General features: G+C 40.3%; 2 protein-coding genes across 15 annotated transcripts in view; one reads left to right on the top strand and one right to left on the bottom strand.

Annotated features, from left to right (window-relative positions):
* nt5e (5'-nucleotidase, ecto (CD73)) overlaps nt 1-6,533 on the top strand; it is a 17,016-nt gene extending 10,483 nt beyond the window's left edge. Inside the window, exons 9-10 of one of the 2 annotated variants that reach the window (XM_061796007.1) lie at nt 261-464; nt 5,065-6,533. In XM_061796007.1, the coding sequence (XP_061651991.1) occupies nt 261-436 (176 nt within the window). In that variant the 3' untranslated portion in view covers nt 437-464; nt 5,065-6,533. Of the gene's footprint in view, nt 1-260; nt 875-5,064 lie in introns of those variants that run through there. The other variant, XM_061796006.1, reaches the window with a different exon arrangement.
* Nucleotides 1,988-26,725, bottom strand: snx14 (sorting nexin 14). Of its 13 annotated transcripts, none has more exons than XM_061795996.1 (31): nt 26,708-26,725; nt 25,782-25,951; nt 25,472-25,637; nt 25,267-25,387; nt 24,035-24,108; nt 21,618-21,696; nt 21,483-21,526; nt 21,194-21,281; nt 21,027-21,111; nt 20,801-20,957; nt 20,585-20,660; nt 20,425-20,469; nt 20,232-20,312; nt 19,999-20,113; nt 18,486-18,641; nt 18,276-18,400; nt 16,972-17,030; nt 15,529-15,678; nt 13,865-13,997; nt 12,405-12,591; nt 11,475-11,558; nt 11,234-11,334; nt 10,107-10,218; nt 9,847-9,887; nt 7,542-7,661; nt 6,599-6,722; nt 6,290-6,454; nt 5,321-5,416; nt 5,144-5,235; nt 2,442-2,498; nt 1,988-2,169 (listed from the first exon to the last, which is right to left on the bottom strand). In XM_061795996.1, the coding sequence occupies exons 3-31, from the start codon at nt 25,606-25,608 to the stop codon at nt 2,128-2,130; spliced, it is 2,946 nt and encodes a 981-aa protein (XP_061651980.1). In that variant the 5' UTR covers nt 25,609-25,637; nt 25,782-25,951; nt 26,708-26,725; the 3' UTR covers nt 1,988-2,127. The 13 variants fall into 13 exon arrangements, 12 of the variants coding, with proteins under 12 accessions (XP_061651980.1, XP_061651978.1, XP_061651979.1 ...); XM_061795994.1 differs by lacking the exon at nt 26,708-26,725 and adding an exon at nt 26,104-26,377 and having other exon boundaries at nt 25,782-26,018; XM_061795995.1 differs by lacking the exon at nt 26,708-26,725 and adding an exon at nt 26,104-26,377.

Raw genomic sequence — 26,725 nt, 5'->3', positions numbered from 1 at the left:
TTGAAAAACATAGGAAATTCAGACATTGGTTTTTAATTGTGGCTCAACAGAATTATTTTTTGAAAACAAACTCATGAATCAGGTCTGGACAAAAATTATTTGTATGCAGGATACTAGCTTTCACAAAGTGTTTAGTTTTAGGGGATTCAAAACCACTTATCAGGAGGAGTCAAAAACACCAAAGGTTGCCTTGCAAATGTACATTTCTTTTATAAAATACAAAATATCTCTTTTTTTTTTTTTTTTTTTGCCTCTTGCAGGTGATATGGACATTTCAGTTTTGTCCAAATATATCTCCGACATGAAGCGTGTCTACCCAGCTGTGGAAGGACGGATCAAGTTCAGGAGCATTTTAGCGCAAAATAATTCTGCGGCGTTTTTGGCCCAAAGCCTCACCCTGCTATTGTTGTGTTTAAGCCTCTCTCCGACACTCTGATTGGGAAACTATGATCAGAAACAGCCAGGTAGGTTCATTCTCAGGGGAGATTCAATAGCCAGCAAGATACGTCCCATAATTCTAAAAATATTTCATGAAATAATACATTTTCAGTACAGCGGATTTAAAAGGTGAACCCCCCCCCTGCTAAATGCCTGTTTTTTTTTCTGGAGTAAAATGCTCACACATTTAATGTGGAAAGAGTACCCATCTGCTCCTAGTTTGCACATACCGAAACAGCTTTTGCCATCATTGCTACACTTTTGACTCACACCATGGCGCATCTTAACTTGACAATATCCACCCACTCAAAACAAAGCATGTCCTATTACAAGAACATCTATTGCTTTTGATGCACTGTATCTGCCAGTAGTAGTAGTAGTATTGTTTTTCATAAGCTCCACCGATGAAATTGAAAGGAACTATTTGGTTTAAAAAGTGTTGAAAAAAAACAAAAACAAGCATGTGTGTATATTTGTTTGGATAGTACGACCTGGTTTATAAAGATATTATACAGTAATTGAATAGCTATAGCTATTTAATCTAAATATACTTTATTAATCTTAATTAATTACTCACTCAGGTGTCCTGTAGCTTATATATGCTTTCAGTGTACCATTGCAAACGAATCTTTAGATAGTCATGAAAGTATTTCTATACCATGAGTTCATTTAGCGTGTTACTTTGCTCTAAGTACATTCACGCCAAATGTATTTTGTTTGTAATATTTGTTGCACTGTGTGGTATGATTGCATTGCTTCAATTGTCTGACAAGCCATATAACAATTTCCAAAAATTAACAAACAAGCTTCAAAATTTGCTGCGATTGTAACTGACACGGTTTATATAGCGTTGATGATCTATAGTCTTCATTTTAGCATTGCACTAAATGTTCTCAAATGCAGAGATATGCAAACATTAATTTTCTTACGGATAACCAACAAGCATGATTTTACCGTTTTATTTGTGCTTTAACTTACTTTTAATATAACAGTTTTGTTTGACAGTGACTATGATGACTTGATGTATGATCTTTATTTTCACAAGTAGGATATTATGTCATTACAAACACTGCCATGTCAGATGTAATGTACAAGTTCTATTTTACTCGGGTTTGTTTAAGAGTCAGTATAGCAATGTATCCAGTACTCTGACTAAATCATGTTCAAATATCCAGTATTTACCTAATCTAATACTGTCTTAGTTAAAAGAAAAGCATTTAATTTTGCAATTCTTTTTGCTCAGAACTGCTTTAGGGTGTTTACAAACAAACATTTTGTTTGTTCTTGTAAGAAAATGACAATTTCGTCCACTCCAAAAGGTAACTACATTTCTAAACTGTCATCATAACATAACACAAATGAAATACACCAACAATAAAAAGTAAGAATATTATTGAAATATTTTGACAGTTTAATAAGAATTTGAATTCCAGGTTTGGTGGATGATTTCTTCGATTGGTTGATAGTATTTTATAGCGGCTGTATTCTTTCATTTCTTCATGTATCGGTTTACTTTTACAGTCAAGAATAATCATTCAACATTTCTGTATTGCCGGTGCAATGCTGTTATTTTATTTTATATATTCAAGTACATGTTACAGCAGAAGAAAAGACCAACAAATGCCTCCGTAGACATAAAAGTGCATTAAACGTGCATTGAAATTGTTAGTTTTTGTCAGTTGTACCGATTCACATCCAAGGAGCACTGATTGAAGACTCTTTCTGCACCTGCTGAGAGGATATGATATGATATGATCAATGTATATTTATGGGTTTATACATCTCTTCCAAGTTTCAACCAATTTGGAAATTAGCGCACTGGGATTCCCTGAGAAGCCAGGAATAAATCGACATTCAACCACTAAAATATGTTTTGTTTTTTTTAGGTTGTAAGTGTATACACTATAATTTGACATCCTAAGAAATCATTAGGGTGGTGCTGGTGTAATAAATATGTTAAGCACTGTTTATTGATAACACACAAATAACTAGCATGTGTTTACCTTGTTCAGCTCGGGGAAAAGTTCTTGAATAGCAATATCCAAAAGAACATAGGTCAGCTGGAATGGCAAAAACAACAAAATATGATAAACAGTGAGGCTGTTGACCTTGATGTCTCCGTATGACCACAGTTCAATTGACGTGTCGCGTCAGTCTAAAACAAATGACTGGATGAACCAAAATGTCCTCCAATTAACCCACAACAATCCATCCGTCTATTCTCTACACCACTTATCCCATCACAGCTTGCTTCGGACGAAAGGCAGACTAGACTACACCCTGGTCGCACACTGGTCGCCAGTCAGTCGCAGGGCACATACAGAGACAGACATTTCTATATTATTTTTTTCCTCTTTGTTTTTAAATGTTTTAAGCTGTTTTATTTTCTTTGTCTTTATTTTGAAATGCTTACATCCTCATGTAAAGCACATTCAGTTACCTTGTGTAGGAAATGAGCTATATACAGTGGGCATGGAAAGTATTCAGACCCCCTGAAATGTTTCACTCTTTATTATATTGCAGCCCTTTGCTAAAATCATTGAAGTTCATTTTTTCCTCATTAATGTACACACAGGACCCCATACTAACAGAAAAAAATGGAATTGTTGACATTTTTTGCAGATGTATTAAAAAAAGAAAAACTGAAATATCACACAGCCATAAGTCGTCAAAGTATTCAGATCCTTTGCTGTGACACTGATATATTTAACTCGGGTTTAACTTCTTCTGATCATCCTTGAGCTGGTTCTACACCTTCATTGGAGTGCAGCTGTGTTTGATTGGAGTTGATTAGGAAAGCCACACACCTGTCGTCATAAGACTTTACAGCTCACAGTGCATGTCAGAGCAAATGAGAATCACGAGGTCAAAGGAACTGCCTGAGGAGCTCAAAATTTGTCCTGCACTTAAGGTTCCTAAGAGTACAGTGGCCTCCATAATCCTTAAATGGAAGACGTTTGGGACGACCGGAAGCCTTCCTAGAGCTGGCCGTCCGGCCAAAGTGGGCAATCGGGGGAGAAGAGCCTGGATGAGAGATATAAAGAAGAACCCAAAGATCACTGTGGCTGAGCTCCGGAGAGATGCAGTCGGGAGAAGGGAGAAAGTTCTAGAAAGTCAAGCATCACTGCAGCCCTCCACCAGTCGGAGCTTTATGGCAGAGTAGCGCGACGGAAACCTCTCCTCACTCAGTGCAAGACACATGAAAGTCCGCATGGAGTTTGCTCAAAAACACCTGAAGGACTCCCAAGATGGTGAGAAATAAGATTCCCTGGTCTGATGAGCCCAAGATAGAACTTTTTGGCTTTAATTCTAAGCTGTATGTGTGGAGAAAAAACCAGGCACAGTCCCAACAGTGCAGCATCATGCTGTGGGGGTGTTTTTCAGCTGCAGGGACAGGGGGACTGCTTGCAAGAGTGACACATTTAAGGGAGTCTGAATAATTTCCGTATCCACTGTAAATCTTTTTTTTTTTTTTTTTTTTGCTCTGCATAATATGTTCCAGATGTTCGACATTTGAAATCCATCCACAAAAGCACAAATTATTTATCATAGTGTAAATCATGCAAAGAATTACAGTGGATTTTCCAATGTTGAACACAATTCTTTTGGGAATTTCCCACAAAATGTTCAAACATAAGTTAACCGCTGTATAATGAAATGAAGTAAAACGACACACCCTTCGAAGACGCCTGGCACTTCAATGGAGAGGTAACAGAAAGGTCTTTATAGAGTGATATTGTCCCGTAGTGGTATCGTGCGTTGCTGTAATTAATAAGTGTTATGTATACTGTCATAAGATTTCCTCTCTCTCTTAAGTTCTATTTCCTGCTCTATAGTAATCATTACACACATCACTGGTACCTTTCAATGGTGGCATCACAAGTTTGTCGTTTAGATCGGAGGTGGACACATTTTTGTACTCAAAGGCCACATTTGATGTTTAAAATGTACAGATTTGCCAGGTCATTCGTAGATAGTTAGAATGTGTAAGTAAAATATATTTTAAAAGATATTTTTAATAATAAAATAATCACTCATGTTTTCATGCTATTACTTACAATTATAATGAATTAACCAATGAATAAAATACATAAAAACTGTTTTAAATTGTAAATGTTTGATCTTACTATTTTGTATTTTACCATTTACAATAAATAATGCAACCAATTATTTAATAAAATAAATACAAATGTTAAATGTATATGAAAAGTGTTTATTATTTACAAGAAATAAATTAACCAATTAATGTGATTCATTAATTTGGACAAAACAAGTCAAATATTATACGACTTGATAATTCTCAATTCTGGGCAGGCCAGATGAAAGAACAGAGCGGCCCATATGTTGGCTGCAGGCCATATTTTGCACACCCCCTGCAGTGTGCATGTGTCGACGGCTCACGTTAGGTCATGTGTGATGACGTTTTGAATTCCACGTTTGGTTTTTGTTTTTTGTTTTGTTGTGAACATATTTTGGTGTTTGACATTGGGGCTTGCACTAAATTCTGATTATTATGGTTCGCTCTATTAAATGCAGACATTCCATTTTCCTCAAGCATATTCACATCCATGTAATAGCACACAGTATTTCCGACAGCTAAGTGAAGTCCATATTTCACCTTAACAGGAGAGGCTATTCAAGAGTGGAGTAGGCGGAAGAAGAGGACGTGAGGCAAGCATGCGATGGCGTGGGCGATTGTTGTTACCTGCTTGTTGACAACTGGCTGCTGCAGCCCATCAAAGAGGAGACATATGCCTTCATACTTGGCCTCTTCGCCGATACATTTCCCCAGAAAGTCTGCAGAGAAACGGCTTTTGAATTGGCAGCCAGCCTTTTAGACATCTTTGTGTCTTGTGAGGGGAAAACGCTGACAGGAAATTACCAGGAATGTATCTCATCATCTCTGCAAACGTCCTTTTTGCTCTCCTCTGCTTATCTTGAGCTGAGCGAGGTGGACTGCTCTCACAGAAAACAGCATCTAGGGAAGCAACCAGACATTTTTCCATGATTTTTTGTTTTATGTTTACACACCATATCCAGGGTCACAAACCTTTTTGAAATTGAGAGCTACTTCTTGTGTACTGATTAACGCAGAGGCACTTTGATAAACACTTCTGAAATAACACATTTGCTCAAAAGACCTTTAATTAGATGTTAATATTTAAAATCAATTATATTCATCGATGAGAAGACACTGATCATGTTAATGATTGCTTAAAATTATTATAAACTATGATTGAACAAGCTAAGAAACAAAAATGAACATGCAAATGTTTCCATTTTCAAATGGTAACTTGGACAACATTTGTAAGAAATCACAATGTCCCATTTTTACAAGCCACTAATAGTGACTAACTGAGCTATTTCTACTACTAATCTTGCGGTTACGGTGTTTGTGACCCCTGCGCTAATATAGGATGTATTTTTCTTTTCACTTTATCAAATATTACACTTTTTAAAACACTGCCCTAATATTTTCCCTTAACATTTCCATTTTCTTGTGTGTGCAGAACATGGGTATTAATTTAGAGGGTGTTGACATTTTATCTTTTGATCACAGATACCAAATATTAGAATTGAAGACATTTAGTTTTCATCCACTCATGTATTAACATTTGAAATACATTGTGGTGATCCTGTGCAGTTCAAAGGAACCAAATTGTGTTTTTGGTCACAACTGACAACATCTGCAGAGAATTGGTAGCTTTTCTCCGGTAAGGTTTCAGATCTATATACCGGCCCATCTCATTCAACTAGAATATTGTTTACCGTTTGCTTACATACTGGTATTTATGTAAAATGTGAAATAAGCTCATAAACTATTTTGTTGATGGACAGTGTGAGATGTCACCTCTCAGCAGGGTGATGAGGGAGACCAGGCGGTGCTCTTCCACCACGTGGTTCAGTTTGTGTTGAAGGTAGTAATCAGTATAAGCCTCCAGTGTGTTCTTGAACAGGATCCTTCCACCCATCAACAAGTGGTGCAACCAGTCAGGAATGTGGAAGACGACTCGGCCTGCCAAACAACAGAGAAGCACAAGTAGTCATTTGCTAAAGCTGCTGAACTATCATGGATTAAAGAAGTTATGATTTTACACAGTGTCATATTTGTTATTTTGATTCGATATTACATGTGGATTCTGGGGATACAAACACTTACCTACATACATTAAATAGTCGTACACCCCCTCCACAGTGAGGATTTCCATGAAGTAGTTCTGGTTGTGCCTCTTTTCTGCCATTTCAGACCTGTTTGCATTGTTTTTGAAGAGGTCGTTGAAGAGCTAAAGCAAATAAAAAGGGATTTATATGGCGATTTATTGGAGCTGCAGCAAATGGAATGGAAACGTTCAGTAAAAATTTCCTCACACTATAATGCTGAACTGCCTATCAATGGCATCGGGCCGAAATCTCCAATGTCTTCATTTTGTAAATTTCATATTTTTTTCACAAATCTATACAAATGGTCAGTCCCCATGTGTGTGTTATTTTACACATTATTGACCAACAAAGTGTTGAAAATGTCTCTCTTTTATGATTGCAATGTTAATGTCTGGCGGCACGGTGGCCGACTGGTTAGAGCGTCTGCGTCACAGTTCTGGGGACCGGGGTGTTCCATTCCCGGCCCCGCCTGTGTGGAGTTTGCATGTTCTGCGGCCGTGCCTGCGTGGCTGCGTGGCTTTTCTCCGGGCACTCCGGTTTCCTCCCACATCCCCCAAAAAACATGCATGGTAGGTTCATTGAAGACACTTAAATTCCCCGTAGGTGTGAATGGTTGTATGTTTGTATGTACCCCGCCTGCTGCCCGATGATAGCTGGGATAGGCTCAACAAGATTTGTTTTGGTTTCCTGAAAAGTAATGGTTTTTGGAGAAACAAGCAGGGATCTCGTTCGATGTGTGTCCCGCGTCCTCCTCCTCCTTTTCCTTTTAGGCCTATCCGGCTTATTCTTTTCTCCTAAATTAATTACATTTTCCAATTTATTTGACCCATATATGCGACATGTATATTTCTGTAAAGTATTTCTTCAAATACTGAGATCCTCTCTCAAAGCATTTTGACTCGATGTGAATTGATTGGTTTATGAAAGAAACCATTGCGAACCTTCTTATCGTTTTCTGAGGTGGGGCTCAGGATGGTGAGCTCAGGGCGGCTGGGTTTGGGTTTGGGTGACTCACAAGAGTTGAAGTAGGACTGGATGAACAGCTCAAGATGCTGTCCTTTCTAATGGAGAAAAAGCACAGCAGACGGTTACAAACAGACATGTTTTGGCTGGTGCCCTGATTAATTTTGAGAGTTCAATTAATGTTTTATTTTATTTTTTTCTTCCCCCCACAGTCATTATCCACAACAAAATTCCCAGCAGCAGCGTGGATGTGCAGATGCTTCATGTTAATCGTGGTAAATAATCAAGTCATGACAGCAACAGAGAAAGCATGAAGGGATGGACCTCTTGGCACACATTCCAAATATTTAGGATGCCAATCATAGGCCAACTTTTTTCTTTGCTGTTGTGGTGTTGGATCCTGTAACCTAAACATGAACTCTTCATAAACATGAGTCTTGTTAAAACATACACAGTTTACTTTCAACGTTTAAAAGACGGTGATGGAGTTCAAGTCCAGTAATTGTAGGTTGTTGTTTTGTTTTTGTTTTTTTTTAAATTAAAACTCATTATACAGGCATTATTAGTAAAGGTATTATTCAGTGTTTTGTATGCACTATTAAATGTTAGCAGTCGAACATAAGGTGAATAAAGGCAAATAAAGTGATTGGTAAGATGTGATTAAAATACATACACACAATCCTGACTTTCCAAGAGTTTAATAGGATCTAGGGGTTAGCTTGAAAAGCAATGGACTGTGAACAACACCTATTTTTGGGACAATTTAACAAAGATCCCTATTTTATTATGATTATTATCCATTTTATGAATTTGATGTGACCTAACCATGATCCACTCATTTCCCCTCCAGCTATCTTGAAGTTAGGGGAAAAAAGTTAACATTTTTTCTTCTAAACCAGTGGTTCTTAACCTGGGTTCGATCATACCCCGAGGGTTCGGTGAAGGTCAAGACACACACAGCGTGTGTCCATAAAGGCCTTTTCACACCGCACTTAGCGGGGCACAGCATGCGCTGAACGAACCCATTCATTTTGTAAGTGCTTTGAGGGGGCAACGACAGAAATGAGGGCGTTCGCCATTGTGATGCAGCTTCGGAGTTGAACATTATTCAACTCAAGGTTGCCGTGACATCAGACGGCACAGGAGAGGGGCCGCCACAGTGATTTCGACCAGCGGGAAAAGCCCTCTGCTGCGTGTATGAAGCGGGGGGAAACTGCTCGTCTATTTCCAACAGACACAACTGCAGGGGAAGTAAGTTTATCTAGTCATTCTGTAAAATATAATACACATTTAAGAACCATGTGGACAAGTGTTGAGAATTAGCACTCATGCTAAAAGACTTGTTTGTCCAATGTTCTTGTGACTCCCATATTAAATAATGTTTCAGAAATATATTACAACATAAACCTGTGTTACTCCACATTGTAATATGTTTGTGGATGATGTACCATGGAAAAAAGGTCTGACTGCAACCAAACAGCTATCTAATTACAAAAAAAGTTAACAAAATGTCTTTTAAACTTTTCCATAAATTTTATCCAGTTAAAACTTAAATAGAAATGAGATTTAATCAGAAAGATATTGATGTGAACTGTAGCTTTTGTGATGAATGCCCTGAAATGGTTGTTTACCTATTTTGGTACTGTCCATCTGTTAATTGTTCTTGGCAGAAACTGTGATTTTATTGACAATAACAGTCAAAGGAATGTTGTGCTCGCTTGGAAGAATTTATTGTTTGCCCTCTTTGAAGATAATATGTTTTTTTTCGAGCAAATTAATTTTTCCTCTTTATTTGTTAATCTTTTTCTTCAATGACTTTGCTTCTTGTCTTAATTGTTGCATGATCCTTATACTGTGATAAGTGTTTCACTCTATGACCACTTGTATTTTAAATAGTCATACATTGCAATAAATATGAAATAATTAAGTATTATTATTATTATTATTATTATTATTATAAAAAACTGTGGGAAAAGCATCCATTCTACTTCCTGGGAGGCCACTAAGCAATTACTTCCAAATGCGGGCAAGTTTGCACTGGAGCGCTGTTGGCCCTGTGGAAGCCGTAGAAAATAAAGTCTGGACACTGTTAAAACTCACCACACTTTTCCGCTTTAGTTAAAACCACACCACAGGGTCACATCCCAGTGTTTGGTAAATGCACATATGAAACGTGTGGGATTCAGTTCCTCCAACAAGTTGAAGAACCACTGACGAGAACAAATTGCACACACACACACACACACACACGTACACGTACACCACTAGGAATGTATCACTCACCTCTTTGATGAGTTTGCTGGGGACTGACTTAATGATTTTCCCTGTAAAACAAGCATAATTATTCATAGTGATGAAGGATCATGTCGTGCCGTGACGTTTGGCTCTATCTGGGGTCACGAATATATTTTCAACTCAACTCAATGTCAGGTTGATCAAACACATGTTTCTAACACAGTCCCCTGCTCAAATAATCCCTTTCACTGGACTTCAGTCACATTCTCTTCTTCTTGTCCACACGCACAGTCTGCCTCATACTGTACCGAGGTTCACATCAGGCAGCATCTTGTCCAAGAACTGAGACTCCACACTGTGCGGCGACAGGAAGTCGGCAAGAAGTTGGCTGTTGCTCAGCTCAGGGTGTTGCAGGAGCTTCTGCACAGTAAACATGTGAAAGGAAATCTTCGGTAAGAGCATGAGCAATACCATACACTAAACTTTTAGTAGGATGCGACAGGAAATTCCAAAGGAAACGCATAACAGATCACCCAACTTTGTAATCCATCCATCCAGAAATCCATTTTCTGTACCGCTGTTGGAATGTCTGCTAGTTCTAGTTTGCATTGATCGGTAGCGCCTACCGGAGGGGAGGAGCTGGAAGAGCTGGTGACCAGGATGTGGAGGGTCCGAGAGGGTTTTAGACGCTCTTGTCTTAGTCCTGGCAGTGTGCAAGTCCTTTCTCCGGGCACTCCGGTTTCCTCCCACATCCCAAAAACATGCGTGGTAGGTTGTCTGAAGACTCTAAATTGAACGTGGTATGAATGTGAGTGCGAATGGTTGTTTGTTTCTATGTGCCCTGCGATTGGCTGGCGACCGGTTCAGGGCGTACCCCGTCTCCCGCCCAAAGACAGCTGTGATAGGCTCCAGCAGCCCGCGGCCCTTGTGAGGATAAGCGGTCAAGAAAATGGATGGATGGATTTATAAATGTGTCCTTGTGGCTTGTTACCATGAAATTGCTTCTTGTCCTGGCAAACTATGGACAAACATTCTCACTTCATAAAAATTCAAACATTTCCACAGGTTCTCTGCATTAAAGTGATAGTGTGCTCCAGTGGTTCAAAACTGAGAGCTTCCTAGACAACACTGCCCTCTGACAGTCCACAGTGCTTCCCACTTAAAATGCCTATTAGTACCAAGCACTTTTAGCTGTGTGTGGAGTGGGAGGAACTGGAATCAACAGAAATGACTGCTTCATCTGTATATCATTGTTACCCTGTAATGCCAAAATTAAGTTGGCTCAGAGTGAGAGAATGGTGAAATAGTGCTTAGCTAGACAGTGGAACAGACTACAAATCAATGCATTTACTTGACACTAATACGAGTCCAAATTCAGCAAGCTTTTCCGATCCCGTCTAAAGGAATTCATCAGCCGATAGCTTAAGACACCCACCTGAAGATACTCCTGAAACTCCTCTCTCTTGGATGTGAGGAATTCATAATTTTTGGGGCCAATGATTCTCTTGGAAGGCAACTGTGCGTCGGGAAACGAACCTGGAGGTTGAGAATTTCAAGAGAAATTGATACTTTACTCCAACAGGAATATTAGTTGTGAGTCGTGATTACGGGTCACCAACATGGTGCCCTGTTCCAGACAATGCATATTGCAGCTCTGCAAAAAAAAAAAAACCTACCGTGGAATTCGGTTAGCTTTGACTCAAGAACATAGAACTCCAGATATCTCCTGTATACAGACCAGTGCTCGGTCTCGTGACCCACTGTGGTAAAACACAAAGAGGGAAAAAAACAAAGGGCCTTATTAACTAATGGTCTGCGCATGCAAAAAAAATAGCACAATCTCAATTCCTCATGTAATCAAATTTAGAGGCTGATCGACTCGCGCATTTCGGGCGAAGTATTTCCAAATAGCTTCATTTAGCACCCACAATTTGATTTATCAAACCTGAGATAAATTGCAATGGCTGATTTGGGGTCTTTAAATACCGCGTCTGAAAGACGGGTGCAAACGGCACCACTCTACATGACCATGACCGGGAGGCGCAGGGAAAATGGGAGACGGCTGGCGAAGGGATCTTCTCTGCTTGAGTAAATATTTTTGAAATGCTATGAACAAAGATTATTGCGACAAATTATCTATTTAGCATGCAAGTTTGGAGCTTTTGAATGATCTAAGGAAGGGCAAGTTGCCTCCTTGCAACTCTGCATTTCCTTGCGTCTGGGTCATGTCAGCATGCTGTGACAATTGTCTGATGCCATCCTCTCCCAGAGCAGTTGGGCACTAGGAACATAGCTTCTACATGTTTGCTGACTTCTCCAAAATTATTGAGCGTCATTTATTTTCTGTAAGTCAGTAATATAGTTCTTTATCTTCCAAGCGCACCTCCAATTCCATCACTTCAAACTTGATTCTAAGCAAATGTTCCATGGTGAAAACCGGCATGACGCTAAAGCGCATAACCCACTTTTACTGTAATTACTGTTCTGTCTGAGCAAGACTGAAGACTTGAAGTTGTTTCACAGGGTGCAGCATAGATTTTTCCAATATACTGTCAATTTGTGTTGAAACAATGGGGATAAAGCAAAAGAGTCTCACTCTGCTTTACCTGCTTTCCGGTCATTCCGCTCCACGTCAATGCAGAACACCGGAATCCTCTCCCTCTTCACGTCGTCATCGTAGAAATCAATGTAAGGGATGGTGATGTTCCATGCGGACAGGTTCCGCGGGGTGCTGGGAGTGGAGGCCGCCTCCATCGGAGAGTCATCCTCCACCACCATCATGGCTTCCTCCACCTAGAATGTAAGAAAGTGAGGGAGGTTTCGGTCTCATACACACTATGTCAAATTACTTATTTGATGGTGTGAAGAAAAAAATTTCACGTGTAATTCATGCCCATGTATGTCTTATAGTGTATGCTGTGTTTCCATTTTAATTCATTTACTTCACTTGATCTTCCGTACATTTAAAGCAAAACAAAGGAATTTTCCATGTGTTCAACAATCTTCCTAATCTGTAATCACTGAACAAAGAGCAGGGAACGTTTTGGCAACACTTGACAGCAAATAAGGGAAACTTAATGGAAAACACAGGATATCCCCCGACAGTAGTGGAGGAAAGATCATGCGTGAAGGAGCATTTCGCAGACCTGTTCTGGGTGGGTCGCGAACAGAAACAAATTCATACAAATTGATTTAACACGCATTCGACGTTGGACTTCTATTTTGAAATGTATTCACCGGAAATGTTAGCGACTGAGCCTAAGAAATTGCTACAAGTACTTGTAGTTACCCAAACCACAAGCATAAATATGAGTAGTGGTCTTTAAAAGGTTTGTACATTGAGGATAAAATGGGACAGAAATCCCAGTGTTCGATATGTAATTAAATGCAGTTTATAATGCAGTTGTCATGATGAAAGTTCAATATCTATTTAACAAATATATTAAATAGCTTTCTGTTAGTCATTTATCTTTAGCCTTAATGATTTTATGCAAGTGTGATGGTTACTTTGGCTTTATTACTCAGTTCTTTCAGCATTGTAATGATACATCTCATGAGCTCTCTGGGATGTAGTATTGCCAAATGACTGATTGGGATTCCCCACCGCTGTGCTGCAGCAGATTAGCGTGCCCTGAGAGATCATCAGGTGTGTCATGGGGAAATGATGATTTACAAATAATGTATCTGTGCGCATTTATCTATGCTAGCAATGGATAGTGGCAGGCAGAACAATGAAATGATCTTCCACTATAGGGCAGAAAGTACAATTAACCTGTGTATACACCTGTTGCCATTCATACAACTGAATCATTTTTGTGTTCAATTAAACAGGAGCAGATTTCTCACGGAGTTGGTAAATTTGTGGGTATATTCAGACGTGGTAATCATTATTTCAGTAGGCTACATTGTATTAATTTGTATGGCATTTTTATTTGGTGGTGTGCTGTGAAATCTTTCTGATGTAAAATGTGTGCCTTGCCTCAGTGAAGGTTGGGAAGAATACATTGACTTTAATCTATCCTAAATTATGCAAAGATGGGTGCGTGTATGTTTGGCTTTGCCTCACCAAATCATCCTCTCCCTCCACCAGCCCATAAGCTGGCAACATGGCTCCCTCCATGGTTGTGCTCTTGAAAACGCCCTTGATCTTGCTGCCTATGCGGCTGATCCCAAAGGACTCGCCTCTCTTTGACGTGCTCCTGCGATGGCCAAAGGAGGAGGGGGGGGTTATTAAACTGGGCTTAATTGAAGAGATGTGCTTGGCTTCAGAGAAAAAAAGCCCAGGCAGCTTAACAAAATGACAGAGAAGGAATTGTAGCACAAAGCGAGGGAGGGACGCACGTGCACACTGCAGCGTATTATCACTGCACATCAGGGGGAAAAAGATGAGGAAGCCAGACCAAAACCACAGCACATTCATGGAATGTAAATGTCTTAATCGGTTACCATGGGAACGAGAGCAAATAAAGCAAAGAGCAATTCATCAGCAGATGTCTTGGTTAAGTAGAAAACAGCAGACAGGCAATAACTAATTGCCCACAGAGAGCTGACAAACACATCAAGAAGATCTTTGTGTCTGGCTACATCAAGCATCTTGAAAAGGTTCTCATTTAAAATCAATAGACATCTTGCTATGAACATTTCTCGTTAAAAATATCTGGCTGGTAGAGAAATGATCAGCAATTTAATCTTTGGAGATACTTAAGCCCTCGTTCAAAATACATTACAATTCTTGCTATGAAATGGGACAATAATCTTGTACCTGTGAATCATGGAGAAAACATGTTTTCTCTGTTTAAAACATGTAGGCAACAGAAAGTACCAATTAATCTGACCTTTGACCTCAGCTAGGTCAGCCATCCTGGGTTGATGACTATTTAAAATCAAATAGGATCTTGCTTTGAGAGACCAAAAAGCCTTGAAGATTGAAAATCCATTCATCACAGCACTGGTTAAGAACATCTGTTTAAAGCTGTGCCCAGAAAAGTGGTGGTTTAAAAAAAAAAAAAAAAAAGCCCTTAAAGCTGTAAGATTGGTTTCAATATTTCAAATCAATAGGGTTTTTACATTGACACAGCACAACAAATAATCCTGAAAGTTAGAAGACAGTTTAAAGATGTGCCCGGGAGAGCGTTGGTAAGGAACATGTCCTAACAAACCTGAGCTTCCTCAAACATGTTAGGTCGGACACCTTAGTTCTTGCTTCGACAGAAAGTTCAAAATGTGACATTTGGCTGCCATCATACCACCATGCTGGACAATTATTCTTTAAATTAGTGGGGCTTTTGCTTAGACAAAACAATAATTCTCATTCTGGGTTGAAAACCGTTTTGAGGCTGTGACCAGCAGAAAATGTCCCAAAATCTCTGACAAGGGTTGTATATCTTGCAACGCACAATAAAACCTAAACATTTGAAGAACATTGTTAGGATTTGTGACGTGTAGAGTGCTGAAAAGATACCAAAAACAGAACACAGTATTCCTATCGTTTAATTCGGACCACATTCAAGTTGTACGTGTAGCACAGACACACAACATTATAGGTGCTCTTTGGGAGTTAACTTTATAGGAAATGACAATAAATTGATAGTAAGGATACAAATAAGAAGGTTGGCTGCATGCTGCTGTTTGGGTAAGGGTGGCATGGGGGTTGCTACACTGGGAAGGCAAAGTGGACAGCATGACATCACACTGAACCACAGCTGGCGGTATGGATGGACCCTGACTTACTTGGGTGATAAGGAGAGGCGGTGGGATAGTGAGCCATATGGAAAAGTTGTTAACGTGGGCTGGGCATGGAGGGAGTTAAAAGAAGCGGGTGAAGAGCTGCCAGAGGCGGTGAACTGTGAGGAGGGGGACTCGGAGCCCCAGTCCCAGGAACTATAAGCAGAACAGGGTTATGTCCCCAAGGACAAAAAAGAGGAGAGGATGGATCATACCAAGGCAGGAAGCATGGCGGTGAGAGAATCAGAGTGCACACACACACACACACACACAGCATGGCGCGGCAATAGGAGCCCATATACATGCCACATTCGATGGAATAATGTTAGGACAGAGAGCCTGAGTGGATGATGTGATGTCAGTTCAGTCGCCGTCATGCTTCCGTGTTAAAATGAAGTGCGAGTGTCTCTTCTGCTTTGAAAACTGCCTTCGTAACAAAGGACCAAAACGCAACGAACGTCTGATATTCTCACATTCCAATTATACTTTTTAAACTGTAATTTCTGACGTGATCAAACCTAAAAATAATAAAAACTGACATTTGACTTGTACAATCTAATGAGATCCATATAACCACATTTACATTAAAAAAATAACTAACTTTACAATGATAATAATGCAACATTCTGACACTAATAGAAGGTTATTCATTTAACAATGTTTATTATTGTGGTTGTAGTTTGTACAACTTTAATGTAAAAATGTTTTTAAAAATAAAGACCATTTAGGTGTTTTGATTTTTTTGGGTTGCCTTATGTGCCTAAATCATGGGAAAATGATTCTACATCACTGCAAACTAAAATATATTATAATTTTATTGGTATTTAATACTACTTAAAATCTCCAGTGTCAATCAAAACACTAACATTCTTTGCACTTCCGAGACCGTTTTTGTATTAAGCGCTCATTCAATTATAATGGGGAACCTAATTAAGAGTCAAGTGAGAGTAAATTATGTATTTTAATTGGCCAGACTCTTGATTGAGCTGAATTTTGTTTTGTTTCCAGGCTCTCCCATTTGTATTTACAGCACAAATACCAAAGGAAGCACATATTTAGGGGTTTGATTAGCAGAAAAGTAATTACTGTACTATCACAATAATGCTAATTGGCTTCCTTTTGGAAGGTCAGGCAATGATGAAACTGTTAAAAAGGCAGCCTCCTCTTGTGTAGAAGAGTCAAGCGAGAATGGCATGTCAGCCAGCAACTATTTGGATCAGGACACTGACGCCTTGTACTCACCGGATGTCATCCATACTGATGCTATTTCTAGAACAATATGCATAATGAGTTAGTGGCAGGGCCCGGGGCCACATACGCACCCCACCTTGTGACAGACAGAAACCATCACTTAAGTCACTTTGCTGATTTGACTAACAAATGGCTAGCTCAATTCTGTTGCATTCCTCCTTTTCTTTCGGCGCGCACACGTAATAAAATTACACTTACCTGCTCATTTTGGAATTCCTGGCAGGGGATTCAGCCCCCCTCAGAAGCTGGCGAAAGTACTACAGAAGGGCGAAAAAAAAAAAAAAGAGAGAAAACAAATGCATGTCTCATGACATCATCGTCAATATTGAAGCCAGCAGCTTTACAAGACTACACAATGCTCTGACTCTGGGCGCCCATTTGGCAATACTACTACAGATCACGTGCTGTTGGTTTCTAGCAGAGCCATGCATGGAAATGCGGTATCACATATTTTCTAGCCACTCTATTCAAGCAGGATGGTAGCATGTTGTGTACAATGGTTGCCTGCTACTCTCCCTAGCTGTGCAACCTATTAGGGGTGAAATTGGTTTTGGCAGCTTAGCTTAATGCCAGCGTCGCACAGTTGTGCATCTTGTATAGATGACACTGAGGTTAGTGGTCGGGCATGGAATCATTGACTCAAATTATTGCCAACTCCAGAATTTTCTGAAATGAAAAATATTAGATTTTAACAATCATGCAGTTATCAAGTGATCACAAATGGGAGGCATTGTGAGTCATCATGAACTATTAACACTTTATATCTTATTTGTACACATGTATGACTGAATGTTAATAAAGAATGCTAAAATGTTACTTAAAAGACTCAGTTCAGTTAATAAAGAGCTGGTGGGAGCATTGGTAGCTTATCTATAAGGACTTGGACTTCGGCTTTGGAAATGGAGTCTCATGATTCGAGTCTTGCTGATGAAAACTGTTTGACCCTGGAACAAATTGTATCTATTTCCATTATTTCTATTGGGATACAGCTCTATGCTGTACAGCACATCCCCATTTTTCTTGGGAGTTACGTTCCAAAAAGAGCCATGAAAAGTGAAAATCAACAAATATCCAACACCCATATTTAAAAATAAAAAAATGAATTTCAAAAAACTTAAAAAGATGTATCAGCATACTGTGTTGCTCTGTTACGGTTGCTAACAGTGGCTGTTCGGTGTGCTGCACAGTAAATCAGAGCGTTTACAGCTCTTCAGTAGAATAAAAATCAATGGAAACAATAAGAGTTAGGCATAGGAAGCTGCAATATAGCAGGGAAATCGCCAACTAAAAATAGATGTGTTCCGATCCCTGATGTAGTGTAGCCAAATGTCTATTCTATCTATATCAGAGGTTGACCAGTATCCCAGAGCGGACTATGCTCAACCTTAGACGTTTCACTGTACTTTTGTGGGTGCCACCCGGTGACAAGCCCGTATTAACCTCAAGGTACAATAATGTGTTTCTTTTGTGTGTGTGTATTATCTTTTTGTTTGAGAGCTAACCTCATCACTGTGGCAGAACATGGGTGTGAAAACATTCTCCAGGAGGGATAGGACATGCTCATATGCTTCAAACAAACATCTCATGGTTTGAAGTTTCACCACCTCCTCATAAGGGCCCTCGGCAACTGAGGACGCATAGATCATAAACCAATTAATTAATGTAAAACTCCTTGGATATGTTACAAATGTGAATTTAAGTATTTCACACACTGTTGCGTATCTCTTCCACAATAAAGGGATCGAAGCGGATTTTGTCGATACTCTCGTCTAAACAGTAGGTCTCGTAGATCTTCTTCACCTCCTCGTGAAGCATCATCTTCTCAGAGTCGGGCAGCTCTGGGCACAGTATCCTGTCGTTGAACTCCTCTGAGACATTAGAGTTGAAAGAGTAACCCATGATTTTGAGTTAAGAAAGGCCTGTTAGGTAAAAGGTGCTTGCATGATCTATTAAAACAAACTATAAAATATCTCACTTTATGATAGTTTGTAATTCAATACCTTTAAAGTCAACTCCAATTGAAATGACAAGTACATTTAACTTTAAAATTACTGACCTCTACTAGTGAAATACAGCGGTATACATTTAGAAATTATTCCTAGAAGTTAAAAAAAACTATTTTGGTTCGACCATAATTTGATACACTGTCGCCGCCATGTTTAGCGTGCGCAAAGAATTCTGGGAATGATGACGTAGAAGGGCTGTTGTAAAATTGTTATGTTGCTGTTCTTTGCGGAGCTAAGCTCGCTAACTTTTATCCTCAGTGAAGAGTTACAAATGACATACTGCGCCGCTTTGGGATGCAATTTTCAATCAGGACGGAATGCAAAAAAGGAGGTAAGCATTCATTGCTTTCCCACAAAGATCAAGTTGAGGAAACGGTGGGAGGACGTGGCCGGAAGAGTTGAGCTGCCGAAAGATCCGCGGTTGTTCGAACCCTTTGATCGCCCCCCAGCTCATGAGAGAGCTCACCGCTGTGCCTGGGTATAGAGGACGGCTTAAATCCAATGTAGTGCCGACTATCTTTCCTCACAAGGAGCCTAAACGGCCGCGTGTGGCAAGCGAAAGCCGAGCAAAAAGACCCGAAAGACAGGAGGCGCTGATCAGCTCACTTTAGCAGCAGCATGTGTTGTAAACAAACCATCCCCACTGGACAATGAAAAATGGTAAAATAGGTATGCATGTAACTTTGCTCTCAGTTATCACTGAATACATTTATAACATCGGGAAAAACGAAGTACCATGAGCAGCAGCAGAAATGAAACGGAACTCTACAACAGATACTCTTAGTCGGCATTGGCAAGCAGTAGCTACAAATACACCACTGAAAATGACCCGCTCGAGTTTCTTCATCGTCAGTTCTAGTTTCTTCCTCTCTCTCTTCATTTTCCTGATCACACTCTGGCTCGAACTGAAATGGCTGAACAGTGTTCCTCGCTGCTACTGTGTCTACTGCAAAAAAACTCTGGGCGTCAGGCACATCCCCGTTGACGTCACTACCCAGAATGCACTGTGACGAAAAAACAATGGCGGCCTATGTTGAAATTACGATTTGTAAATATATATAAATCTGGAAATCATTATCGAAAGTTGGATCATGTTGTTCTGTTACTCAAGTGGAAAGAGTTCATATATACCCAACATGTCATTGCAATCGGAGTTCACTTGAAATTGGACAGTTCACATTTACAGAGGCTAAATTTGACAGGAATGGGACACACTTACCCACTGCAAGGCAGAACTGAAGCACATGGACGGCTCCCTCTTGCTTCAAAAAGTTCATGAAGCGGAAGAGTAGATCTTGCTGCTCTCTGATTTCTTTTAACTCCAGCTTTAGAACCTGGCAAATCATATTTTCTAGACTATAATGCAAATCAAATTTTAATTGAATAGTTCAAGTGTAATTGAATGTACTGTTTATTGTCTTTGTCGTGACACACAGTTGTGCCAGTGCTTACTGAAGGCTTTCTGCTACGGGGATCAGAGTATTTTTGAAGGAAAGGAACCAGCATTGAGGTTGGCTCTGTGGCTTCTTCAGGCTTATGCAGAGAGATTTAAAAAAAAAAAAAAAAAAATCCCATTATTTACAACTAATTTAAATCTACACACTGTATTCAATGTTCATGTTAATACACCTCAAGAGTTGCTTACCGGAGAATTGTCGATGAAGAGCAAAAGCAAATGGTTCACCGTATCCTAAAATGCAAAGCAGTATACACAAATGTCACATGCTGCAAGCACTGTGCAATGCTGATGATTTGGGCCTGTATATCCAGTTGTGGGTTTAAGAGTTAAGTCTGACTACACTCACAGGGTCAGCCAAGAAGTCCATTGAAGGAAGGAAGACAGAACCAGCCAGGACTTCTCTTATCAGCAAAGTGAGAGAACTGATAGCATTTAAGGACAACAAAATTAGAGAATTAAAGAGTGCCCATTTTGAAAGTCAATATTGCCTTGACACAAACCTTTACATTAACTTTTAGGGGGTCATCAAATACATGAATACATTTTGTGGCACATGGGTTACCTGCAGTCAGTAGCCTTCGGTGGCAAGATATAAGGAAAAAGCATCTCGGTCAACTTCCTGAGGTACAGAAGCTCATCTCTGCGACTGCGGAGGGCTACATGAAGGTCAGGACCATACTCCTCCAGGGTAGCTTGTTGAAGAAACTCAGCTCTATTCACTGAAGAGGAGAGAAGAAAGATTTACTTTTTTATGATGGATATGGAGCGGATGACTATATCGATAGTACCTCTCTGCCGAGCTTTAGCAATTATTTCAATGTGCTTCATGGAGGCTTTCAGAAGCTTTCGCGTGATGAGAGACGCCACGTCAACCTGAGACATAATTGAATAAAACAAGTTACAATAATGTGTTCTTCGTGTATTCTGGATTCCATTTTCCAACTCAATTTGTCACCTTCTGGATCCGGCGGACCAACACGGCAGCGAAAAAACGTAAAGTCACCCTCAGCTCATCAACAAACGCCTCATCATCTGTGACATCTCTGAAAAATAAGTGTGGTTCCCATCCCCACAACATTATACAGCAGCAGTCATTTAACAATGTTGTGTTGTATAAATGCACTGCATCGCACTGAAAGGTGTATCTAACAATAAATAAATAGGTGATTCAGTTCTAACTCTCAATCAAAAGTCCCTATCAAGAGTCTAGTGAGTGTACATCATGCAGACCAAAAAAGTCCTACCTATACCAAGGATACACAAAGTTTTCAAGAACAAGCTGCAAAATCTAGGTGATGGAAAAAAAGATGGAATTTACAAGATTTATATTGAATATTTAGTCATATGTAGTCCATATATGTAATAATTTTGTATTTTACCTCTGATAGAGAAGCATCCACCTTAGAGGAAACTTTCAGGTCAAGCCATGGTTGATAGTTTTCCAGTAACAACGTAGGTCTAATATAAATGAGATAATAAAGAAACACACACACACAAACAAATAAATAAATGATACAGGGGGTCCTCAGTTTATAACGGTATTGACAGACGATTTCGAGGTTACTAACAACACGTGACGTACTGGTTTTCATTTGATTTTTTCAAAATTAAGTGCCTAGAGAGGATCAAACAAATATTTACTGTAATTATGACTTTACTACTATATTTCAAATAATGCACACATTTGGCTTAGGTCAATGCCGTAGGAACGGAACTCCGTCGTACACCGAGGACTACGGTGGCTTGGAAGTGCAAAACAATATAACATATTTTGGAAAACTTTTACATTTCATAAAACACATTAACAAAAGCAGAAACAATTTTACAAAAGACTAAAGAAATTACAAAAGATGAAATACCCGGAAAGGGAACGTCCCATTTCACAGATATTCTTAGAAATCCCACGCCCTCTCTCGTTAAGACCCGCCCACCTTTAACATGATTGGCTCCTGCATCGCGGGAAGTGTAGGCTACGCAGATGTAATGAAATGTCCATCCCAAATAGCGATGGTATATACGGACGCCCTGAACAGTGAGCCTGTATAGGTGTTTGATGCTGTATATACAATATATTGTACTTGACCACATTTCTTAAACCATAAAAAGATAGATTAAGAGTTAAGGAAGGAGCAGGTTGTTAAAGAGAGAGGATGCTGGCAATAATTAAAGGCCAAGTGTGGATATTGGAAAGGAAGTTGCCGGCTCCATTCATTTTTGAACATACCTTGCATACATTCTGGTCACAAACCATGCTTTTTCATCGACAGGCACATTGTACATGATGAATATAGTTTAGCATTGATGTTAAACCAAATTTGATGCTTTATGTACTATTTAAACTTAAACACCTGACCTACAATTCCATTACAACATGCTGGCAATTTTTTGACTTCGTTGTCGCATTTCTGTGGGGCCAGTTGTGTATTACTCGTGCACTCACTGTAGCTGTCTCGCCATGCTGCACTATTTGCATATACTGGCCACTCATGCCAGAGTAGCATCTGCTCCATTGCACACTGTTTGAGGAGTATCCGTAACATTTGCACAACCAACATTGTCCCGGATTATCGCACTACTCGTCACTTTAAACCGCATACACTCCTTGAGGTCTCGGCGCCCCTTGCACGATGGTCATTGCACCGGTCTATTGCAATATTAGTCATTCGAACTGTTCTAAGTGCTAGAGGACTCTGCATCTTTTTGCACAATTGTTTTTTGTCAATGTCTTTATGTCTCCAAAGTGTTCTGTAAATTGACTGTCTGTTGTACTAGAGCGGCTCCAACTACCGGAGACAAATTCCTTGTGTGTTTTGGATATACTTGGCAAATAAAGATGATTCTGATTCTGATTTATATGGCTTGAGCCGAGGCAACGCGGTGGCACGGCTCGAAAACCCGGAAATGTATTTTCACCGTCGGGGAAAACGCTTCTGTGCGTTTGGATTGAATGTAAACTGGGACGTGAAGACGCTGTGCAACGGAGATTATAATTTTAAATCGCATTAAAACCAGTGACCGACCGATCGGCCGCTCGAGGAAACAGTTGCCAAACCATGCACACAACGCCATAGTTCAGTCGGGTTCGCCGGCGGTGCTCGGTGTGCGCCAGCCTTAACCACCATAATCCTAACCTTAACTCATCCTAAACTGCCTTAACCCCAACCCTACTCCTAAACCTAACCATAATAAACTTCTTAGTTTTTTAAATTATATTTGGGATGGACATCTCGTTACATCTGCGTGGCCTACCCTTCCTGTGATGCAGGAGCCAATCATGTTGAAGCGGGGCGGGTCTTGCCGAGAAAGGGCGTGGGATTTCTCAGAATGTCTGTGAAATGGAACGTTCCCTTTCCGGGTGTTTCGTCTTTTGTAATTTGTTTCGTCTTGTGTAAAAGTGTTTCTGCTTTTGTTAATGTGTTTTCTGAAATGTAAAAGTATTTAGGTTTTTGTTCATTTGTTTTCTGAAATGTAAAACTGTTTCGGTTTTTGTTCATTTGTTTTCTGAAATGTAAAAGTGTTTCACAATTTGTTATACTCTTTTGCACTTCCAGGCCACCGTCTCCTTTCAGTCTCCAATAGGGGTCGGTGGAACATAGCAAAGGACTTTGTGATGTACCCTAACAAGCAAACACATTTGAGAAACATTAATGAATTGCTGTATTTAAAATTTTAGCAAGGGTACAATTATTCACGTGATGAATAGCATCATGGTCATTACCAGTTGTTAAGCACAAAATTAGATGTGACAGTACAACATACTTGTGCTTCGCTACGGTAACTTGAGCAGGTAACTCACCTGTGTCTTTTGCATCTGATCTTCCCACAAACAGCACAGCTGTGGCCCAGCGGAAACAACTCCTGCTGGTAGGACTGCCAAAGAACGAACACACAACAACAACAACAAAAATAAAAATATAGTTTTTTACAAAAATCAATGAATGCATGAATGCAACTGGATCCAGAATAAATAACAACATAAAACGTTTTGATTAACAATTAAACAGATGTACTACACTATCATATTTACTCAAACAGTGGCCTCCACAATGAACCTGTAACCCAATTAATTGTGCTACCTAAATAGATACCACCAGGTGCCACGATAGACGCTTGCAGTACGACAGAAACCGCTTGCACAGCAGACATGACATCTGTAAAGCTCAAGTTTACTGTGGAATTTGCAGGAAGTGCTGCAGTATACAGTGAGAAACATTTTGGAACTAAAGCTGCTAAACATTTCAACACTCCACCGTGCTGCCATTATAACCCATTTTGTATTGTGCTTGTCCTCATTAGGGTCACAGCTATGCTGGACCCGTTCCTAGGCTGACTTAGGGCGACAGGCAGGGTGCACCCGGGACAGGTCGCCGGCCAAATGCAGGGCACATATAGACCAACAACCATTCATACTAACGCTAATTTATTGTTGTGTAGCACTGCATCATACTAAGAAGTTTTGGTTCACTTCATGCCAAAGTCCAGTGCACAATACAAACTTTGTTAAATTAATACCACTTCTTTACAATGGCAATTTTATTATTAATTTCCATCCATCCATTTTCTCCTCATTAGGGTCGCAGGCATGCTGGAGCCTATCCCAGCCATCATCGGGCAGGAGGCGGGTTACACCCTGAACTGGTTGCCAGCCAATCGCAGGGCACATACAAACAAACCACTATTCGCACTCACATTCACACCTACGGGCAATTTAGAGTCTTCAATAACCTACCATGCATGTTTTTGGGATGTGGGAGGAAACCGGAGTGCCCAGAGAAAACCCACGCAGGCACGGGGAGAACATGCAAACTCCACACAGGGGGGGCCGGGGATTGAACCCCAGTCCTCAAAACTGTGAGGCAGACGCTCTAACCAGTCGTTCACCGTGCCGCCGATGATTAATTTTTGAAATGTATTTTTGAATTAACGGTCACTAGATTGTGCCGGAAATATACTAACTTGTGGTTAAGTGTGGTATACTACTAGCACTAGAAATCCGAGCACTTTTTGCTGTCAGTCATGTACAGGTACCTTGATCTTCGGCTTGATGTTGACCAGGATGTTTGGCAGCAGAGACTCGGGTCCCAGTGAGCAGTAGAAAGTAATCACACCAGCCAGAAAAGACCAGACCACCATGATGATGTGAATGTACCTGAGTGAAAATGGGAGAGCAAGTCGGAAGTATAAACAGGAAACGGAGGGAGTTGCGGAGTGATGCAAACCCCAGTACTGTTACCTGTTTAACAGCACCGTGGACAGGAGCAGTATCAGTAGAAAGAAGCAGAACACGGGATACTGTCGACCCAAATCTCTGAGCAGGTCCAGCTTCATTTTGCGTCGTATGCGTTGCAAACAAACCCTGATGCTTCCCATCGTTGCTCCCTCACTAATACGAAAAAGTGCTGCCAAATAAAGAGCACGTTGGAGGTACTGCATCAGTAAATAAGTGGGTGCCTGAATCGCACTTTAAACTGACGTTTGTAACTGAAGGATCTGTCTGAATCGCACTTTAAGTTGACGTCTATCATTAGACTCTCTGATCTTACCTTACATGTCAATCGGGCCGCGGTTGTTGGTGTGTGGGTCACGTTTCGGTGTAGTCCTTTGCAGACGTTAGTGTGCCGATGGATGGCTTGGGAATGGCGTAAACAGCAAGCCCTGCCGACCGAGCAGTGCTGGGCTAACTGCTACCACCATTCTGTGCTGTCATTTGAGGCTGTTCAAAGGGGCGTCAAAGGGTGGGGGGATGCGTGAGCGTCGCCTGATGTCATCTCCGCTCCGCACTACAGTAGGCGTTCAATGTACAGCATTGTATATATAGCAACGCTTTATATAGAAAATAAAATACAATCAAATAAAAACACGTACAGTACTATACTGTCATCTTGTCTGCGGTCATCGATCGAACCGTCGCCATTTTTCTTATGAATTTGCGCGTGAAAAGCAGGCGGGGGAATGGGGTTTTATCTGCCAAGTCGACGTGGCCACCTTGATCAAATAGGCAGTAAAGTGGGGTCGTAAAGGCTACGGAGCAATGTTATTTTCGAATGAGAACGTACCTAACCCGATTTTTAAACGTTTGGCACGATACAAGTCAACGGTTCTCCCAAACTGCCTATTAACTTCTTTGAATAGACACGCTTTGCATTACCATCAGTTTGCTAGCCTGCTACTCAGAACTTGAACTTGATGCGAATTTATAGGCTAACGATAACGTTAGGATTGGCCAAGCTATTACGCTTGACAACACTATACCACCTGTGAGTGATTAGCTGGCATTTAAAGTGCAACTGATTAACGTAGTACGGTCATGAGACTTCTCAGCCTTGCTGTCCCCTAGTTGACTTCGGCACCTGCATTTACAAACACTTGTGAATATTGCTGCTGACAATCTAATTTCCTTCACGGGATAAAGTATCAATCCAGAGCCGTTAAATGACATAACTAATGGTATAATTATGTCTAAACTTACATTTTTCCTGGGCCATCA

This window comes from Phyllopteryx taeniolatus, chromosome 13 (genome assembly GCF_024500385.1).
Source record: "Phyllopteryx taeniolatus isolate TA_2022b chromosome 13, UOR_Ptae_1.2, whole genome shotgun sequence".
In the NCBI taxonomy this organism is placed as follows: Eukaryota; Metazoa; Chordata; class Actinopteri; order Syngnathiformes; family Syngnathidae; genus Phyllopteryx; species Phyllopteryx taeniolatus.
This window is presented reverse-complemented; position numbering and strand designations above follow the sequence as displayed.

Bases quoted from the DNA above. Each gene is read 5' to 3' on its own strand.
- snx14 (XM_061795996.1), bottom strand. From the start codon at position 25,608: ATGGGAAGCATCAGGGTTTGTTTGCAACGCATACGACGCAAAATGAAG. The intron at 21,527-21,617 runs GTAAAATACAAA...TCCATCACCTAG, and splicing joins TGGATGCTTCTCTATCAGAG to ATTTTGCAGCTTGTTCTTGA. The intron at 2,170-2,441 runs GTAAACACATGC...ATATCCTCTCAG, and splicing joins TTTTCCCCGAGCTGAACAAG to CAGGTGCAGAAAGAGTCTTC.